General features: G+C 37.1%; 2 protein-coding genes across 3 annotated transcripts in view; both read left to right on the forward strand.

Annotated features, from left to right (window-relative positions):
• Positions 1 to 10,893, forward strand: part of igsf9a (immunoglobulin superfamily, member 9a) — a 59,242-nt gene extending 48,349 nt beyond the window's left edge. Inside the window, exons 13-22 of one of the 2 annotated variants that reach the window (XM_680537.8) lie at positions 917 to 1,028; positions 2,791 to 2,978; positions 3,344 to 3,561; positions 3,695 to 3,779; positions 3,956 to 4,123; positions 4,279 to 4,315; positions 4,421 to 6,634; positions 6,920 to 7,089; positions 10,273 to 10,439; positions 10,579 to 10,893. In XM_680537.8, the coding sequence (XP_685629.3) occupies positions 917 to 1,028; positions 2,791 to 2,978; positions 3,344 to 3,561; positions 3,695 to 3,779; positions 3,956 to 4,123; positions 4,279 to 4,315; positions 4,421 to 6,634; positions 6,920 to 7,089; positions 10,273 to 10,430 (3,350 nt within the window). In that variant the 3' untranslated portion in view covers positions 10,431 to 10,439; positions 10,579 to 10,893. Of the gene's footprint in view, positions 1 to 916; positions 1,029 to 2,790; positions 2,979 to 3,343; positions 3,562 to 3,694; positions 3,780 to 3,955; positions 4,124 to 4,278; positions 4,316 to 4,420; positions 6,635 to 6,919; positions 7,090 to 10,272 lie in introns of both variants that reach the window. The other variant, XM_005155645.6, reaches the window with a different exon arrangement.
• Positions 10,894 to 15,558: 4,665 nt separating this feature from the next.
• lrrtm4l1 (leucine rich repeat transmembrane neuronal 4 like 1) overlaps positions 15,559 to 19,412 on the forward strand; it is a 318,547-nt gene continuing 314,693 nt past the window's right edge. Inside the window, exons 1-2 of the mRNA XM_073913412.1 lie at positions 15,559 to 15,722; positions 16,345 to 16,377. The gene's annotated coding sequence lies outside the window, so the exon portion shown is untranslated. The remainder of the gene's footprint in view (positions 15,723 to 16,344; positions 16,378 to 19,412) is intronic.

Raw genomic sequence — 19,412 nt, forward strand, 5'->3', positions numbered from 1 at the left:
ATAAAAGCAGAGATTTTTCATATTTATGTAGGCTAGAAAATAATATGTTTTGTTATATTTCAATCCTTTATATTTATATCCTATATCTATTCGTATTTTATCCTATATATATCCTTAATATTTAAATTTTTTATATGTAAAGATATTTGCCTATTGCTCTCTTGTGCGTATTAAGCAGTGCGTAAGCAAGGAGCAACTCTGCGCTGGAGTTTAGACCGGGTTTGTTTTGGTCTAATGAAAAATCTAATATAATTTCTCAAAATAGCAATGCGCCGACAGTGTGCCTCAGAACGCCTTTCTTTTTAGACCAGAACGCCTATGGGAGCACAAATGAGCGCTAATGCATTTGCTAATTAAACAGCGTAGCGCAATGCCTCAAAACGACTCTTGCGCCAAGCTGAAGCTAGCAAACAAGTATTGCGCCACGCCAATACTTATTAATATTCTAATTTACTCACTATTTACTCTATTATTTTACCCACAAGTAGTTAAAACCTTTATGTCTTTCTTTCTTTTGCTGAACACAAAACAAGATATTCTGAAGAAAGCTGAAAACATGTAACCATTTACTTTTGTATACTGTTTCAGTCAATGGTGCAGTACAGGTTTTCAGCTATTTTCAAAATATCTACTTTTCTGTTTAACAAAAGAAACTATTGTGATATTATGACAGAATCTTTATTTATTATAGTCTCTAAAGGAATATTAAAACATAGGGGTTGATAAGCGCACAAGCATTTTGGGTTGAATTTCAGCTAAATGAACACTCTAAATAGATTCTTGTCTCATGTCCTCTGAGCTTTGCAAAGTTGAGTAGTGATCTAGGTTGATCTTGCCACTTGCTGTCACGTCTCATGTGTCACACATTTGTCACACATCATGTGTCACACATATCTTGTTTCCTTCTCATTCACAGGTACAAGTCCTCATGCAGTGTCGTCAGTATCTGTGATCCCGGGAACAAACCAGGCCAATGTTTCCTGGGTGGCTGGCTTTGATGGAGGATATACGCAGACATTCACTGTCTGGTAGGTGTCTGCTTTAAGTATTTATCACTATGAATGTAAATGTGAAATGTCAGTGTGTCAGATTTTCTGTAAAAAGAGTAGTATAATATTTCTGGAAAGCAATAGAGGACTTCACAGGCAAGGCTTTGCAAATTTCATTGGACAACACACTAACATTATACCTCTTTGGTACAGAATTGAACAAGACACTCAATCCTATTGAGGCTAAAGATGCTTGGCATCATATCTTATTTAGCATTTTGCTTAACTGTAGCCAACCAAGGCCTCCAACATTATAACTTTTTTCTTATTCTTATTTTTAAAACTAGTATTTACATTACTGTGCAAATGTTTTGACTCACTATTAGATATGATGCCCTCTTTCAGTTCAAGTGCACCCCAGAATTAAAAAAAAAAATAAATGCTTCATGATGGGCGTGGAGCACTGTGAGCAGAGGGAGGAGGGGGCGTGGCTGGCAGAGCAGGGGAAAAAGAGGCAACTGTTTTCATTTAGCTCACAAAATTAGACACAAACCATGAGGAGAACCATGATTTTATAGTTTACAAAGTTAAAATACAAAGAAACAAACTGTAAGTAATTTAATGCCCTGATACATGTGTTATTCTTAATTTCATATTCATTAATACAATTTGTTATATCATTATAAATATAATAATGTTTACATAAACACTATAAATGAGAAGGACTTTTCTCCTCCTCAATCCCTGGGTCTGAATGCAGACACAGTAGATAGCAGTGCAGCCGGTCTCTTAATCTTTCCATTTCAATTATTAGCCCTACCAGTAATCTGGAGGATTTTAAACATAGGCAAACATGGCATTACCGATGGGCGATGTGTCTGAATTGTAACAAACTCAACTGATAAAATGATCATTTCTAATACAGCTCTCCAGACAAAAATGCTTTGCTGTCTTGGCCCGAACAGATAGGAAAAACCATGCAACAAACCCCATGGATCATAGATACAAACACACACGACCAGTGCCGTGTGCAGACACGATCTCACTCAATCATTGGGTCTTACAGCTTGACAGGACTGCCTTGCCTTCGGAAAACACATGCTTTCATTTATAATAACGAAGCAGGGTCTTCTCATAGGATCAGAAAACTCCACTATGAATAATAATGAGAAACAGACACATCATCACTCCACTAGCAGATTTGCGCTAAGTCATAAATTTTTTTCCTGTCCCAAAAAATTTTTTTTAACCCGGAAGATGAAATTAGCTGATAAAAGCTCAAAATCATCCAGTTTTCCCTTCAACTAAAGCTATCAGGTGCTAACATTGTCTTAACTGATGCTCAACACATGCACAAATCTGTTAAAATTTCAAAACTCCAGGGTGTCTTAATTGTTTACGCAATGGTGCAATGACCCCTATATACTTGTAAAATCGTATTTGGAGAGAAAAACTCATGTGTACATGTATTCTCTACACTTTCTGCTTATGTCTTATGAATAGATCAAAACATGGCTACAACACCACATCTGATCAAAGTACCTATGCATAGTACTGTTTATACATAGTTAAAATGATTAATTCACTCAAAAGTAACTCTGAAGCTAATAGCATATTACTAAATCTAAAAAGAACTGTTGCATTTTGTAATGCTGCATTGCAGTGTTTTGACACAAAAATAGTCACTGGAAAAATAGGTTTCATTAGTTAGAAGTGACACTATTTTTCAGTGGGTGATTCATGCCTGTCTTCATAACTCTAATTTTGAATCTTCTTCAAACAAAACTTCTCCTTTTTCTAGGTATAAACAGGTGTCAGCTGGAAGGACTGAAGAAAAGCAAGAGTGGTTGTCTTTCTCAGACCTCTCTACTGAGAACAGTCTGTTGGTCACCAATCTGCTGCCTGCCACTGAGTACCAGTTCAGTGTCATGGCCCAAAATAAAATTGGCACTGGGCCCTTCAGTGAGATCATCACCGTCACAACTCTGGGTAAACATCAGCTGTGCATTAGAAACTTGGAAACAGGTTGAAATGGCTGTTAGAGCTAAGTTTTCACTATGATTTGTTATGTTGTTATTAAGTGAGTATAAAGGGGATGCCATTTTTATTGTACAAAATAATGTATATACAGTGCAGTAAAAAACTCAGTGTTAATGTAACCAACATGTGCACCAGCATATAGGTAGCCTAAGCTGATAAAAGCACACTTGTTGTAGCCTGCGTGATGGCTACCTCATGCTGACCCAAATTAATGCTTCACCATCTGTGCTTATGCTGCACAGTAAGGATAATTGAATAAAAACAAGCTGTTCATTTCAGTCTTTCCTCCTCTTATTCAATATTTCCCCATACAGATGCACTTCCTGTTGTGGCCAAGCTGGAACCTCCTACAAATCTCTCAGTCAATAAGAGTTCAGAGGGATTTCTTCTGTTGTGGTCTGCGCCTCATTCAAAATCTCCACCTATTGACAGCTTTGTCGTACAGTCACGCCTCGAAGGAGGAGAGTGGGATAATCTGAAAGAAGACATTAGCCCAGCTGAAAGTAAAATCTTTCTCCCAGGGTTATGTAAGGTAAGTGTTCTGAAAAACATTATCTCAAATTCTCATGAATCAGTCAGCTTGTCAGTTTTAATAAATGCAATCTTTCTTTTCGTTCCTTTCGTCCTTATTTTGTCATTAAATTATGGTGTATAACTCTCTGAAGGACTGCAAGTATGAGCTGAGGCTTCTCTCGCAGCATGGAGATCAGCTGAGCATGCCCAGTCCATCAATCAGTGTCTCCACCTTTGGTCAGTGCTTTACATATTCCTTGTTCGATTCACTAGCCTATAATGTTTCCTTTAAAAATTACTAGAATATATGTTATTTTCACTCTATACTACTCTTACATCAATTTCAAGAAACACACTGACTCTTTTAACCTATCAGTCCAATAAAATGTGACAAATTCTTTTGGGTTTCACAGGAATGAATATGCGCCCAGCCAGTTCTCGCCTTCTAGACTTTCCCAACCATATAATGGCTGGTGTTATGGGTGGAGTGGGACTCCTTTGCCTCGTTCTTGTCCTGACCTTGGCAATAGTTTGTTTCATTTCTTACAAAAGAAGCAGAAGGCGCAGGCAGAATATTAAGGGTAAAGAAACAACACTTTAAACTGTTTTGAGCTGCTTTTTCAGGCTACGTTATTTACTATGGAGGTTGCTCTCATTCCTTTATCCCAATTTATTCTTCATGCATGGTCATTTACCCTCACATTCATTTCATTGTAAAATCATTTTCCTCCTTCAGATCTCCCTCCTGCAATGGATAAAAATGCATCTGTGAAGTAAGTGCATAGTCCTCACCTAATAAAAACTTTTTCCTTTGTCCAAAATATTGTTTTTCATTGTAGCCATCGTGGAATGTACTAAATTCTTACCTATGCCCTTAGCATCCCTGATGACACCCTGAAGCAAAGGCTTCTACCAGCTCATCCACTCTCCACCTCTTCCTCCGCGTCCAATCATTCCTCCCTAGACAAGTTTAGCCACAGTGATTTTCATGACCTACGCCAGCATCATCTGCCTCAAGCTAACCCTCCATCCCACCATTCCCTTCCTGAGAGTCATCTCCAATTGTCATCACTTGCTCCTGTGTCCTCTGTGGAGTTTATCCACCGAGGGCCTGATGGGCGCTTTGTTGTCCATCCTGGTGAAGGTGACAGTAATTTCAGTTCTCAAATTAAAAGAAACCCAAATCAGAATTCCCATCAGGCATCAGATGGAAGCAGGAGCTTCAGAATACAGAAATCCCAGTCTTTGAGATCCTACATGGATGAACAGAGAAGGCCACCATTTGTACTTTCGGTGGACCTTCCACCTTTCGGATCAAATATTCCCTCTTCCAGCAGAACGCGAGCTATGGTTAAGCACCTCTCTTTGAATGGCCATTACATGCCCATTCTGGAGAAAGAGATTATGGATGTACCAGACCAGACAAGTCTCTCGTCAGATTGCAGTGACTCCTATCTCTATGCCCATTCAGAAAGTACTCTAGGTCAGAAGTCCCCAAAAAGAGATACCAACCACTCTACAGCCAGTACTCTGGTTTTGCAGATGGAACATGAAAGGGAACAAGGAAACCTAAGCCGATGCTTGACTTTGGCCCGTGAGAGAGAGGAGCTTGAAAGGGAATTGCGCAAATACACTGTTGATCTAAATTCATCTAGCCATGAACAAACAGATGATGAGTATGGAAATCTTTGGAAAACTCAAGAAGCTTCAACACCTCAGGTTAAGTACCAAACCATGAGACAAAGCATTTTATCTGAGAACACCGGCATGTTCAAAAGAAGAGCTGCCTCTTGCATTCCTTGGGAAGAAAGACACAAGATTTCTTCTGCAAACTTATTGCCTCTACATAAATCTTATGAAAAGGATATCAAATATAGGCAGAATCAAGGTTATAATTCTGTCCAGAGGTCTAGATACCAACGGTCTCGAAGTTTAGACAGAGAGGAACATCGAAAATCACATACATGGGACCAAAGACGAAGCAAGACACCTGTTGAATCAAGTCGGTATTGTGTAATGGATGAGTTAATCTACAAATTGGAAAATCCTCAAACTTGTGAAGGGCCTAGAGCCCGCATGACCTCCAGCAGAAGTCAGCATTATTTTGACCCATGCATTTATCCATCTCCAGGTGATCAGCAGTGGCGTACTGTACAAAGAAGCAATAGAGAAATTCATCCAGTTGGTGATTATTCAGAGATGAGTGTGGACGGACCTGATTTTGAGAGCCAGCATGCAAATTCAAGGTCCACGGTCAGGTCGGAACACAGTTATGAAACTCTAGACTACGACAGACCCAGGTTATCAGAGCTCGAAATGGACAGATTGGTAAAGCCAGGACATGTCAGTTCAAGAAAGGATAAGAAGCTGAACAACTGGTCAAGCAAAACTGAGTCTCCAATGAATGTTTCTGAAAGAATGCCTCAGAGGACAAATAGCATAGGGTCAAAGATTCGGGATCAACACCAGAGCACCCACAGTTTGGACTCCAAATTATACAAGGATCAGTTTTTGACCCCTGATGCCTGGATAGACTCATTAACACTTCCTCAAGATTGTACTATGTCCCCCTTGGTATCCAGACCCAACTCTGTTGCAAATAAGCCAAAAAGCAGTCCCAACTTGCAAGACCATTCATTTGTGCCTTCCGGATCTCAATCACACGTTCCTCAACGTCGGGCCTCTAAATCTCCCAATGGCTTTACTAATGATCAACATTCCCAAAGAAACCTAATGTCCGAACGTAATGCCCATACTGCCTTACCACCAGGAGGTTCTAGCTTGCCCCGGGCTTATTATCCCTCCCTGTCAACCTTGCCCTCTGAAAGACGTAACCAAAGCCACCAGGCAGGCAGAGAAGAGGAAGACATGGATGGGCAGGACATGGATGTAGAAATTAACATATATAGGAAGGGTTCTGAGACAGAAGGAAGCTACAGAAGTTATGGAAGTCAAAGCAGTGGCAGAGGAAGCATGGATGCTCCTAATAGCAGGCAGTTCTCTCTCAGCCCCCCACTCACCAGCTCACCAGAGACAACAGAGGACAGTGACAGAGATGAAGCAGCTCTATTAGATCCTGAACAAAATGGAAGGTATGACTGAATTCCCTTTGTCTTTCACTTAACATTCATTATTCATTTTACAGTTTTAGTTATTTATTTTGCATTGAATATCATGGTTTGTAGATGTAGTGCCAATGGCAATTCAGTATCTTGGCAATTAAGTTGGTAATACCAAAAGTATTTGTTATGCTGCCATTTTAATACAATCTTTTTCACTTAAATTTTGCCATGGTGATTGCATGCTGTTTGGATTAAACATTGCAACTTTACTTGCATGTATCACATTATTTTTTTATTTTCTTACATTTTTTTTAGAAGAGACTCTGTGGATGAGAGTTATGAATGGGAACCAGCTTATGTCCCAATGCGTCCTGTAGTGTCAATGAATAAGACAGGTCTACAAAAAGAATTTAAAGGAAGCCAAAGGAAGCAGAGCAGCATTACTAAAGATGATGACAGTTCAAATTTAGACCAAAAACAAAAAGGTAAGAAAAATGTTAGCCTTGTATGTTGTAACACTAAGGGCTCTATCATACACCCGGCGCAAAAAGGGCAAGGCGTGTTTGGCACATTTTTTTGCTATTTTTAGACCAGTGCAACCCTAATTTTCATGTTTTGTACCACATTGTTTAAATAGCAAATCCATTTGTGCCACTTTGTGAACTCATGGGCATGTTGGTCTATAATAGATGTGGTAAGGTGCATCACTGGTGCGCTGCTATTTTAAAGAACTGAAATAGACTGCACCATTAACCAACTGAAAGCAAGCTTAAACATTGCTTATTATACACAGGATGTACAGCAATACACAAATATCTTCACAAATGAAAAAAAAAAAAGGATTCAAATGTTACAAAAAGATTATTTTCTGCATAAATATAAAAACTGTGCCTCATCTTGAGGGGCTTTTCAGTTTATTCATGACAATTTGAATTTGTATAATGTTATTATTAGTAGTAGTGTTATTTAACATATGCATATTTAAATTAGTTTTAATTGTAGATGCGAATATTTGGGTCTTGGTTCTGACGTGTTGTTTGAACGGGCCAATAAAAAAAGTGATATGTCCATACCTTTGTAAATAAAGTTGGATATTCAAATCCATTTATTGTCCATTTTGTCAAAATTAAGAGTAAAACATCAAAACCCGTTCTCACAGCTTGGCGATCAAAAAGTTTGTTTGATCTTCTTCTTCGACACATCTCTCACTTGTCGTGAGGAGAGCATAAATACCTTATACACCCTCTAGTGGTGCAAAAGAAAATTGCAACCCATAAATGGCTCCAACATTAATAAAAACAAGTTTAGATTTGTCCAACTGTTGGGTTTTGGAGATATATGCATCACTATATGGGCCATATGAATATAATAATGAGTTTGGATATAACTCAGTTTTTTTGACCAAACTTAATTATTATTGTTGATTAATTTGTTTGCTGGAAGTTAGAACTGAATTGAGAAATCCAGGAACAAATCTTTGTGCTTAACAAATGAAAATAAATATATAGGCTAATGAATGTCTTCAGTGGAGTGTGTATAACACTGTTTCCTTATCCACAAAAGTAAAGCGAAGCAAAACAAAAAAGGGTGAATAGAGGAGGCTCATTCTTTATCCTCGTGCTGTAACTGTTTTTTTCAGTTTTTCCACTCACAAAGTCACCTTGTAAATAGCAAACGTGCCATGGCGTGACTCAACTGAATCTTAAAGGAAATGGGAGATGAAATTCTGATTGATTTAATGGACATTATGCTTTAAAACACACACATAACTTGTTAAGAGAATAATCACAACCCTGCAAGACCATGCGCTGTGGCGCAAATCATATTTTTCTATCCTTAAAGGGCATCTATGGGGAAAAATCTACTTTTCAAGCTGTTTGGACAGACATGTGTGTAGATATAGTGTATAGAACGTCATATTGAGGTGATATAAACACACACACTTTTTTTTTTTTTTTTTTTTTTTTTTTCAATTTAACAACATAAAAACGGTGGACCAATTGGAGCTATTTTAGATTGACTGCAACTTGATGTAGAAGTCCGGTCCCCCAACCCACCAATATTGATTGACAGTTGTGCGTCACGATCATATCCTCAGTTTGTTGTTTCACGTCTGCCATTTTCAGGTTGAAAGTTCAAGCGATGTCACTTAAGGAAAACCCTTGCTTTATTTTTAGATGTAAGGCTCATTGGGCTCAACATAAGATCAACATTCATCACATGATCGCTGTAATCGGAATTATTGTTTGTAAGTTAGTTTATTTGTACGTAGGTCTGCAAACGTGTACTTTTCATTGCGTCTACACTAAACTTCAATCGTTTTTTCTCACGGTCACAGAAGCTCCCTGTGATCTTAATTAGGTGTAGCTGGAAAGTGCAAGCTTTCTGTCAGGGTACACACAACGGTGCATCGAGCCGGCGGCTGTCCGTGGCACCCAGCCACGATTCGGGACACTTCATATTTCTGCCGTGCCACAGAGCTCTATCCGAATAGTTTCATATAAAATAACATCCGAATGTGCGTGTCTGGTGTTCCGTGTCACGCCCTTGAGCTGCGCATCTGGTGCCTCAGTCCAGATAAAAGTTAATTCAGTGTGCGTGGTTATTAGTCTTGGTGTACATGCTCAGAACTAGCAATTGGCTGTAACAGTTGGCTGTAAAACTACACAATTCAAAGACAGATGATTGTGTACTCTCTGCTTTGGTCTGTGTCCGAGTCGTACATGTACGGCTGAATGCTGATTCTCTCACTCATGTTGCAAATTGCTTCTCTATGTGTCTGCCTGTCTTTTGCCAAACACAGAGCGGGGAGCTCTTGGCTCCACCCCCTTGTTACGTTGGGAAGGAAGTTGAAACTTATTTTCATGTGAAGCAACACGCCCCTAAAACAGCAAGCTGTGTACACGCCCCCAAAATAACACTTTTGAACACATTATAATAAAAAATCTGAACTGTGTTTTGAACTAAACCTAAACTGGCACAATCAGAAGAACCATAATATTAGTATTAAATCTTAAAAAGGGGGTAAACTATGTGCCTTTTAAAAAAGCAAAAGTGGATTCGGACACACCCATAATGCTTCAGACTTTGCGCCTAGACTGTTAAAGTAGAGCCCTAAATGTTGCAAAATTAACTACTGTTCTAAAGAGTTGTTAACCCTCACCCCCCACTTGATCCAAATATTTATTTCTTATTTTGACCAACAAGTATATTTCAAACAATGTTAGTAGGCATATTTTTCATGATTATTGATGTAAATCGCTACTGTTTGAACATTCTTCAAAATATCTTCTTTTGTGCTCAAGTGAAACCAAACCCTTAAAGGTTTGGAACCACTTAAGAGTGAGTAAATAGGGATTAAATGTTAAATTTTGGGGGAACTACAGATGCCATGGTTTTGTGGGCATGTATACAATGCATGTATTACAATAATGTTCTTTATTATACCTTGGTGCACCATGTGAAAACAATGTTTTATGATTATAATAAGGATTAAAAATGCAGCAGGATCAATTTACTATGGAAACAGTACAGAACATTTGTTCAGGGCTGTGACCGTGTTAGTTAAATTATGAAGCCCAGTTCAAATAACCAGAACTGTAATATTATTCTAGACATTTGGCCTTTTCTGGTATCACTCATCTTCTCCTCTTTCTTTTGGACTCCAGGTCTTTACCCTGCAGCTGGTTTAAAGGGATCTGTTCCATTATTTGAGGTTCCCTGTGTCCCTCCTTCTCAGTGTCAGCAAGAATCACTTCTTACTCGTGATATTCAGAAGAGCTTCACCTCATTCTCAGACCCAGAGCCCGATACTGTGCTTTTCTGATTACTGACAGTAGGTACACCATTCACGCTGATTAGCCTGCACTGTTTTCATTTTACCTCTTTCACCCTTAAGTAGTTGAAAATGTTTTAAAACACTCAAGATGATTAGATTTGTTTGTGGCAAAATGTTCACACATTCTCCAATCTAGTCTAAACACAGCATGGTTCTCAGCACACATCTGAATGGTCAAGATGAGATGGGACTCTGTCACTATTCATTTGATGTCCCTGGACCACTCAAGCAAGCTGGATTCTAAGAACACAGACTCCTCTGCCCAACTAATGAAAATGACATTATCTGATGGATGGGGAAAACTACAGTGAAGTCTAAAGAGCTTACACTATGTGCTGGAGTTGCAAATAAAAGGGTGGAATAAATAATACAAGACATTGCTCTCTGCACCCCGCTGTTGCTGATGAAACTGAATGTGAAATAAAAATGTTAAAGCTGTCTCATTGAGGCACTTTCAGCGTTGATTTTTGCAATGGCGTTCAATTGTAATGCTTATTGTGACAGTAAGTGCACATTATAATTTAGAAACACATGAAGGCTCTTTTATAGGTGGTAATAAGAATATTTTATTTTGCGAAACTGGAATATATAATTTGTTGCCACCTTGTCAAGCAAATCGCAGATGTATTTAAATGCCTCCGGGAATCTTGTCAAACATTTCACTGGAAATTTGTGATTGAAGTAGTGATTGGCAGCAACTTCAATTCTCTTGACAATCATTGGTTCCTCCCACCCACTCCTACCTCATACATGCTACAATCCCAATGAAATGCTTCATATAAATTCTACATTATCATTTAAATGGAGAAAAACAAACCATATGAAGTTTTCTGGTGTGTTCACACTTGGCAGTTTTGGTTTGGTTAGTGTACAAAGTAAGTGTACATTGTTTAAATTGGTGTGTATGTACTTGCAGCCCACTTCCAAATGAACTCTGCTAAAATTCTACTTAAAAATGAATGTCCATGGACCAAAGGCATCTAAATGCACCAATAATAGGACATGGGATGACCACAGATATGACAGAATGCTCAAGCACACCTGTTTCTTTTTTCTTTTATAGATACGATGTGGCTCATTAAAGTTCAATAAAGTTGTCCAAGGCTACGTTTACACTGCAGGCAAATGTGAACCGAATCAGATTTTCCCCCCTCATGTGACTCAACAGCCCAAACTGCATGGAATCTGATAATTTCAGGTCAGATCTGTGCCACTTTCATATGTAGTCTTAAATCAGACACAGATCTGATGTTTTGCAATGCGAGCGCAGTGTGAACTGTTATGTCAGATTTCATGTGACTTTTACATAATCTTCGAGCGACTTGCGTCATCATTCTGTGCTGTAAACATCATCTACTGTACCCCTCAGCAGCACATTAGAATAGCACACAGGGTGATTACCACAGAGAGTTGGTTGTTCATGTTGAAAAAGATTTTGAAGGCATAACTGGTGCTTGTTAACTAATCTGGTTAACGATTGAGGGACGGGTTGATTGCGAAGCCGAAAACGTTGTGGGTGTTGCAGATAGGGGATCCGCGTGCAAAGGAGGGGGAACTTTCTCTCCGAGAGAAAAAAAGGGAAGGTGCTCGAGCACCCAAACCCCCCTTCTGCACGTGTCTGCTGTTTATAACGAAGTAAAATGAAATAACTCTGCCAACGGAATTAAGCCAACTCCGCCTTGATGAGTTTACTACACCGCTGGTCGGAGAGATGCGCACCGCGGTTGTCATAATTCACAAATGATCAGTGTTTTTATCACAGGAGACTTATTTTAGGACTTAAATGCTGAAATGCACACTAGTTGTAGAAGAACAACCCTTTACAGTTCATAAAATGTATCACGGTTGTCGGTGAAAAGGGCAATAATCATATAAGCATTATTAGACAACGTCAGACTTTTGCGCATGCGAGTCAGTTTAGGACCATGATCTGTTCACACTGCAAATCAGATATGTATAAGAGCAGTGTGAACAGCCATGCAAAAAAATCAGATCTGAGAAAAAATCTAATTTGAGCACTAAGCCTCGCAGTGCGAACGTAGCCCAAACGTATCTCCTTGTATTTCTTTTACACATTTTATAAGCTCTTTATAGAAACTGATTAAAAAATCATCACATGTATGTACGATACATAAAGTGAGCATGTTTTGCCCATCGCACAGTTTTGGATTACCTGTAAGTTCTGGTTCAGAATAAATTTTGTAAAAGCCATTTTTTTATTTATTTATTTTTTTGGATGGACAAATTGAAAAATGTTAACGTGAACCAGGAACAAACAATAAAAAGCTGTAATAAAAAGAATTAACAAATTTTGTTTTGTTTTTTAATAACAAAACATAAAAACAAAATCAAAAACTAATGCCAAACGTTGACTATATATATATATATATATATATATATATATATATATATATATATATATATATATATATATATATATATATATATATATGTGATCTGGGCAAAAAGAAGCTAGAGAACCAAACTACAAATGTAAACACACTATCAACCCTTTTTAAGAATAAAACCGTTAGTGGATAGTTTTAATATTGAAGCTTCCTTCCTATTTTTTCTATTTTTAATGGTGTCTAGGCTTTTTGTTGTAGAGGTTTGTAAAGTGGCTCAGCAATTCTCTTCCAAACGAGCTTGTTTTTTATATAATGAGCTGTGGTGTCTGACTATGAAGTTTTAACCATTTAATGAGAAATAACTTGTTAAATTGGTTGATTATGTGCATGTATGTCCTTTTTTTTGAGGATCTAATAAATGGATACTATTTCAGAGTGCAACTGGAAGGGAACAATTAAGTTCAACGCAAGTCACAGGAGTTAATTACTTATCGCAGTGCCCTGTGCTCTGGCTCTCTGCCGAGTCTGACAATACAAAGTTATGTTAACTAACAAAGCTCAACTGTTTACAGTTCAACCAAACATTTCATAGTTCAAATGTGTATATTATTTAAAAAATAAAATGCAATTATGAACTTTATATGCATTTTCTTAAATATTATTATTCATTCAGAATACAATATTCCACTATGCTACAGAATTCTGACAGTTCAGCAGCTTCTGCCACTGGGGAATTCAGTGAATGCAGTATCTTTGCAAAAGTGTCTATATGTAATTAATTGTTTTCTTCCAGCTTTTTAATCAAAGTCTTTTCAGATTGTACAAATAAAGTCCCCCTTTTTAGTAGAAAATATTTTTTTCTATTGTTTGCAAACCAATGATTGTTTTTAGTTTAGTTTTTTTTTGGAAACAATTTGTACTTGCATTTGTTACTTCAGGTTATGCGTTTTGTTTATTGTATGTGCATATAAATTGAATAAATACTTAAACTCTTTTCTTTTTGTTGGTGTGTAAATAATAGACATGTTTGAGTTCTGCATTCTCTAAACATATTTAAAATATTTAAGCCTCTGACAGAAATGTTGACGTTTTAATGGTAAACCATTTTAAGGATTATTGTCATTATTATCATTTTATGACCAGAGCGTTTCATCTAAATGCTGTTAGTTGTGGGGGCCAGATCCATTCTTTCTTTTTCCCCTGCTGAGGAGCAAGACATGCACTTTTTTTTCCATTTGTGAGCTCTTTTTATAGTGATTGAGTGGACTGTGAAATCCTGACAGGTTACAGGCGGACACATTAGCGTGTGTACTGAACATAAGGAGCACAGCCTCCATCATTATCTAAAGCTTCCAGCAATGCCACATGCTGAATTAATCACAGCTGAGGTGAAAGGCAGATTTGTGTCAAATGCGTGCATACTGAATTTCTCCCCAAAAAATGTTGTTTTTTCTCTTCTTTTAAATTCATTGTCATGCTGTTTAATTTGGTATGGATAGCTTAACATATAAGAATATGACGTTAGTAATTAAACATAAAAGTCTATAAACTTCTCCTTCAATCATATAGAAACTATCTCAAAAGATTAACTGAAATAAATACTATACATAAAGGACGTTGGAGAAAAGGGAAATCATTATTTGAAAGTTTGTATCAGTAGAATATTTTGTCAATATGTTATATCATAAAAGCATTATCAGCTTAATTTTTATTAGCCATAGTAGCTAGCTACATTATATTATGTACAAAAATGTAGAAGGATCTAATCAAAGTCTCTTTTGATACAACTATTATTTACAAAAAAAAAAAAAAAAAAAAGTATGTATTGAAGTTTAGATTTATTTATGCCATGCATAAATTAATTTACGTTAAATGAACTTGAATGGCTCAGTGGTTAGCACCATCACCTCACAGCAAGAAGGTCGCTAGTTCAAGTCTCTGCTGGGTCAGTTAGCATTTCTGTGTTGTTCTCCTCCGGGTGCTCCGGTTTTCCCCACAGTCCAAACACAGGTAATATAGATGAATTAATTAAACTAAATTGACCTTAGTCCGGGGTGGATTTAACCAATAATCAAGGTAAGCAGCTGCTTAGGGCCCCAGGAAATCTGAGGGCCCCCAAATAAATACCTAAATGATGCTATTGTATTTAACATTGTTTTCTATCATATTTTTTAGCCTATGGTGAGGGTCTAAAATTTTTTATTTGAACATGATTATTACATCTGCACAAATTGTGCCCCCACCTTCAATCATGGACCAGTCTAGCCATCAGATCAGTAAAGATTTAGTTAAAAAAAAAAAAAAACAAGTTAATTTATTATGTTTAGTTGTAAATTCAACTTAAAAATTTGTTTTCAAAAGCTTTACTAGGTGCTTTACATATTATTATTCAGCATAAAGATAAAATGTAGAAAACAAGATCGAATAATATAAAAAAAGAGCAAAATATTACTAATAATAAAAATACAAGGTACAAAAGGTGCATTTTAGTACTTTTAGTACTCTGGATTTGATTTGGGCCCAAAAATCACTAAATCTGCCCCTGGTTGTAGTGAGTGTATGGATGTTTAGATAGAAGGGAATTCCCTGTGTAAAACAGTAGATTAATAAGTTTAATAAGTTTAATAAGGCGAATAAACTAAGCCAGGGGTGGCCAAACTTTGTCCTGGTAGGGCCGGTGGTGTGGAGAGTTAGCTTTAACCCCTAATCAAACACACCTGAGCCAGCCAATCTGTTACTAGATATACTAGAAACTTCCTGTCAGTGTTGAAGCAAGTTGGAGCTAAACTCAGCAGCACACCTGCCCTCTAGGACAGAGTTTGGGCACTCTGGACTAAGCCGAAGGAAAATGAATGAATTAATGAATGAGTGAGCGTGGAACATGCACGTCATTCAAATAATGGGGCGGGGCAACCGACTGAAGAAGGCTCGGGTAAGTTGAAAGACTTTCTGGATATGATCTGATGAACTATATAATTGTATTTTCACAAACGATTATTGGCTCAGTTTTGCACTGTAACAGGTGCTATTGTTTTTAAATGTTTTATTGTTTTATGGTTTTACATGTTATATTTGTTTTTTAGCAGGGACGAGGTTCACACATTTAGCTTACATATAATTATATATTAATGTAATTATTGGTATTCTCTCACACACGCAAGCACACACATACGCAAGCACGCACACATACGCAGGTCTTCAAACGCACGTTATTGGACGGCGTTGTAGAGATTCACCTCACGTAAATCAGGCAGGAATTACTCCTCATTTCTTTTCAGTTTTCTCCTTTTTAGTGCAGGTAATTTTGTCAAAACAAAATTGTCAAGTCATACCGCAAACCTCGTGTACTTTAGGCTACTTCTGTAATTAAAAGGATGAAAGTTATAAAGCCCATAAAAATCGCAATGAGCCCTGTAAAGGGTTTTGAAACTAATATTTCAACCCTCACTATTGTGAAAAAAACTGTGCAAAAGTCATTATCACTTCTTAAAATTTCAACATTCAATTTAATGTACATGAGAATTAAAGCCCACTCTCTTTTTACTGGCCTACAGGGAAAGGAAAGGAAGCCATGGATTTGGAACAATGTGAGTAAACAGTATTCCTTAACATGTTGCATTGTGTGCTAGTTTGACAGATCAGTTCCAACGTGTAGAGAAGCCTACAGTGAGATGACTCCAGTGTCATTTTACCAACTGTTAATGTGAGATTTGATCTGATCTGATCTTGGCCTTTTTCTGTCATGTTGACCTACACGCAGATATGTCAGTAAAGATAATGCCATTTCTCTCTGCCTAGTAGCTCTTATCCAATCACAGTCTGTGACACATCATTTATAGGCAGACAGTAGGAGACTGTTGAGTGTGCCTTTCTGTTCGCATCAGGAGAAAAAAAAGAAAAGAAAATGCAATCAAGGTGTTTAGGAAGTTGCTCCTTGCCCTCTGTGGCTGTACACATTGATCTAGAGTGAAATAAATTACGCTGGAGACTTTGCATGGGATCTTATCCAGAAAAGTCCTGTGAATGCCAGACTTTTGACCTGAGGCATAATGTTGGTTAGCCTTTCTAGCCAAGAATCTCTTGCTTATGCAACAGACTGCCTGTTTGACATTTAAAGCGATTCAACCACAATTTGTTTTTACTATATGTGACTGTGTCATTATAGTTTACTAAAACTGAAATGAAGAGCAAAATATAATTTTAAAAAATGTAAACATAAACCTTTGGTTTGTTCGAAGTTTCATCGCTTGGAAAAAATGGGGGGAAAATAAACATGTAGCATGTTCAGGCACATAGCGATCTTTGAGATCAATTCACTTAATTCAGTCGAGAATTTAAAATGTGTTTAAAATCATATTGCTGACTAAATGTGTCTCTATACATGCCCATCACCTGGGTGGTTTGAATTTATCCTTTTAATTAATTTTATGTAATTTACAAAAATATAAATTTTGTAATAAAGTGTCATTTTAAATAGCTATGGCCAGTAATTAGAATCACATGGAGCCTCAAAGTCACAATAATGTGACACAAGTCACCTGACATAACCCACAGAGCGGTAATGTTTGAATCTTTGATGCAACATCCTCATCCATACCGTGTAACGCTATTGGTCGAAAAGAGATGGAAGAGAAAGCAGGCAGCAGCAACATTGTAGCAAAATATTGATTATATATGTTAAAAAAGACTGAATCTGCGGCTATCGTGGGATTCTAGACCAGGGCTGTCAAAACTCTGTCCTAGTTGGCCGGTGTCCTGCTGAGATTAGCTCCAACTACTTCAACACACCTGCCAGGAGTTTTCTAGTATATCTAGTAAGAGCTCGATTAACTGGTTCAGGTGTGTTTTATGAGGGTTGGAGCTAAACTCTCCAGGACCCTGGCCCCCTAGGACTGAGTTTGGACACCCCTGTTCTAGACTAACTGGCTGCATAGCCAGGACGTACTGCAAATTGGGCATTATTGATTTGTCCTGTAACCTCATTTCCTATTTTTGCCACTAATGCTTTTTGGAAAATAACTGTCCAATGAAAGCTTTAATAACAAGCAGAGTTCTCAGCTGTCACTTCACAGAAAAAGGCCCTAATCCTGCACTGATAAAGCTAGAAAGTTAAGGTAACTCAAACTATTTGAGCAAACTGATTGCTTCAACTTATTTGAGTAAAAAGAAATAATCTGTAAGAGTACTGTGAACTCACTCAATTTGAGTTCAAGTAATGAGGTATTTAATTTACCCATTACCTTCAAAACTCTCTTTTTTAATGATTAGAACTAACTTCCAGTAAATTCTGAGTTAACTACACTCTTTTTATTTGATAAAGTTGACTGTTGGGTTTTACAGTGTCACGTCTGCTTTTGAGGTTGTTTAAACCTGGTCACTTCACTAATTTTACTCTTATTGGATATAAATCACTCAGAAATCTCAGAAGGTGGTCTGGAACGCATTCCAGATGAAACTGGATGGGTCCAATTATTTGTTTTTAGAAAAAATAAATTTGAATAAAATAAATTATGACCTGGAGAAAATCTTACCTGCGCCTGTTTAGAGAAACACCTGTGCGCTTTTACAGCCAAATGCATGTAAAGTGCAAAATTATATTAAAAAACAAATTTATTATAAGCATAAAACATGTATTAACAAACAAAAAGCCTAAGTAAGAATTTCGCATGTCATATTATATGTAAATGTTTGAATAATAAGGTCTGTTGTGATATTAAATATTCAAATGGTGTTGTGATGAACAACCACTAATCTGGACATATTTTAAGAAGCACTCTAAAAGTTGAATCAATATTTATCAATATTGTGCATATTGATTGTCACAACACATTGCATTGTTGAATAACGCCATATAAAACCTTAATTCTAAGGTGACGATCTGACATTTTTGTCAATTGAGTTATTGACATATTCTTATTAAATGACAACTTGTTTACATTATGGAATGTTTTTTTTTTATAAGGGTTTTACATTTTAAGACTTTTTATTTATAAAACTAATGTTACACACATACTGTTTGCTATATGGAATGCAAACACTTTGAAGCTCAATATCTCAAAGTCATTCAGAATGCTGATATGTTACCCGTTATTTGAAGTCCCCATATAAATGAAAAAAAAATGTCATGTAGTGTGTGTTTGGACTGTCAAGATGTGCAAATAATCTTAGTATGCAACTTGGTCATTTTTTTGGACTGGAAAAAGCATGCACATGATCCCAGAAGAAAAGCTAATCCAGCACAAAAAATTTCATAACATGTCACAAAAATGCTGTATTTAAATTTTGTGAATACAAAATGTGGAGGGAAATGCAAAAAAGGTCCACTTTTAGATAAAAGAACCTTCCTTTCACAAGGATGGCTACAGGCCTGCTATATGAGCAAACTCGTAAGGACTAAAGTGGATCCACCATGTTGCTGTTTTAAGTGTTGGATGGGTTTTAAATACTTAATGTGACAGTGTTAATACAGTAATTAGGTTGTTAATAAAGTGGGCAGAAGAATGTGGGTGTAGAGCGTCTCGATCCTATTAGCAAATTGCAAGGTTTGAACTAATTTTTGAGCTCTTTAGGGTGCATGTTTGTTTCTTAGAAATATCTCTGGCAACATTTCACCAGCCAAACT

This window comes from Danio rerio, chromosome 10, assembly GCF_049306965.1.
Source record: "Danio rerio strain Tuebingen ecotype United States chromosome 10, GRCz12tu, whole genome shotgun sequence".
Taxonomy (NCBI): Eukaryota; Metazoa; Chordata; class Actinopteri; order Cypriniformes; family Danionidae; genus Danio; species Danio rerio.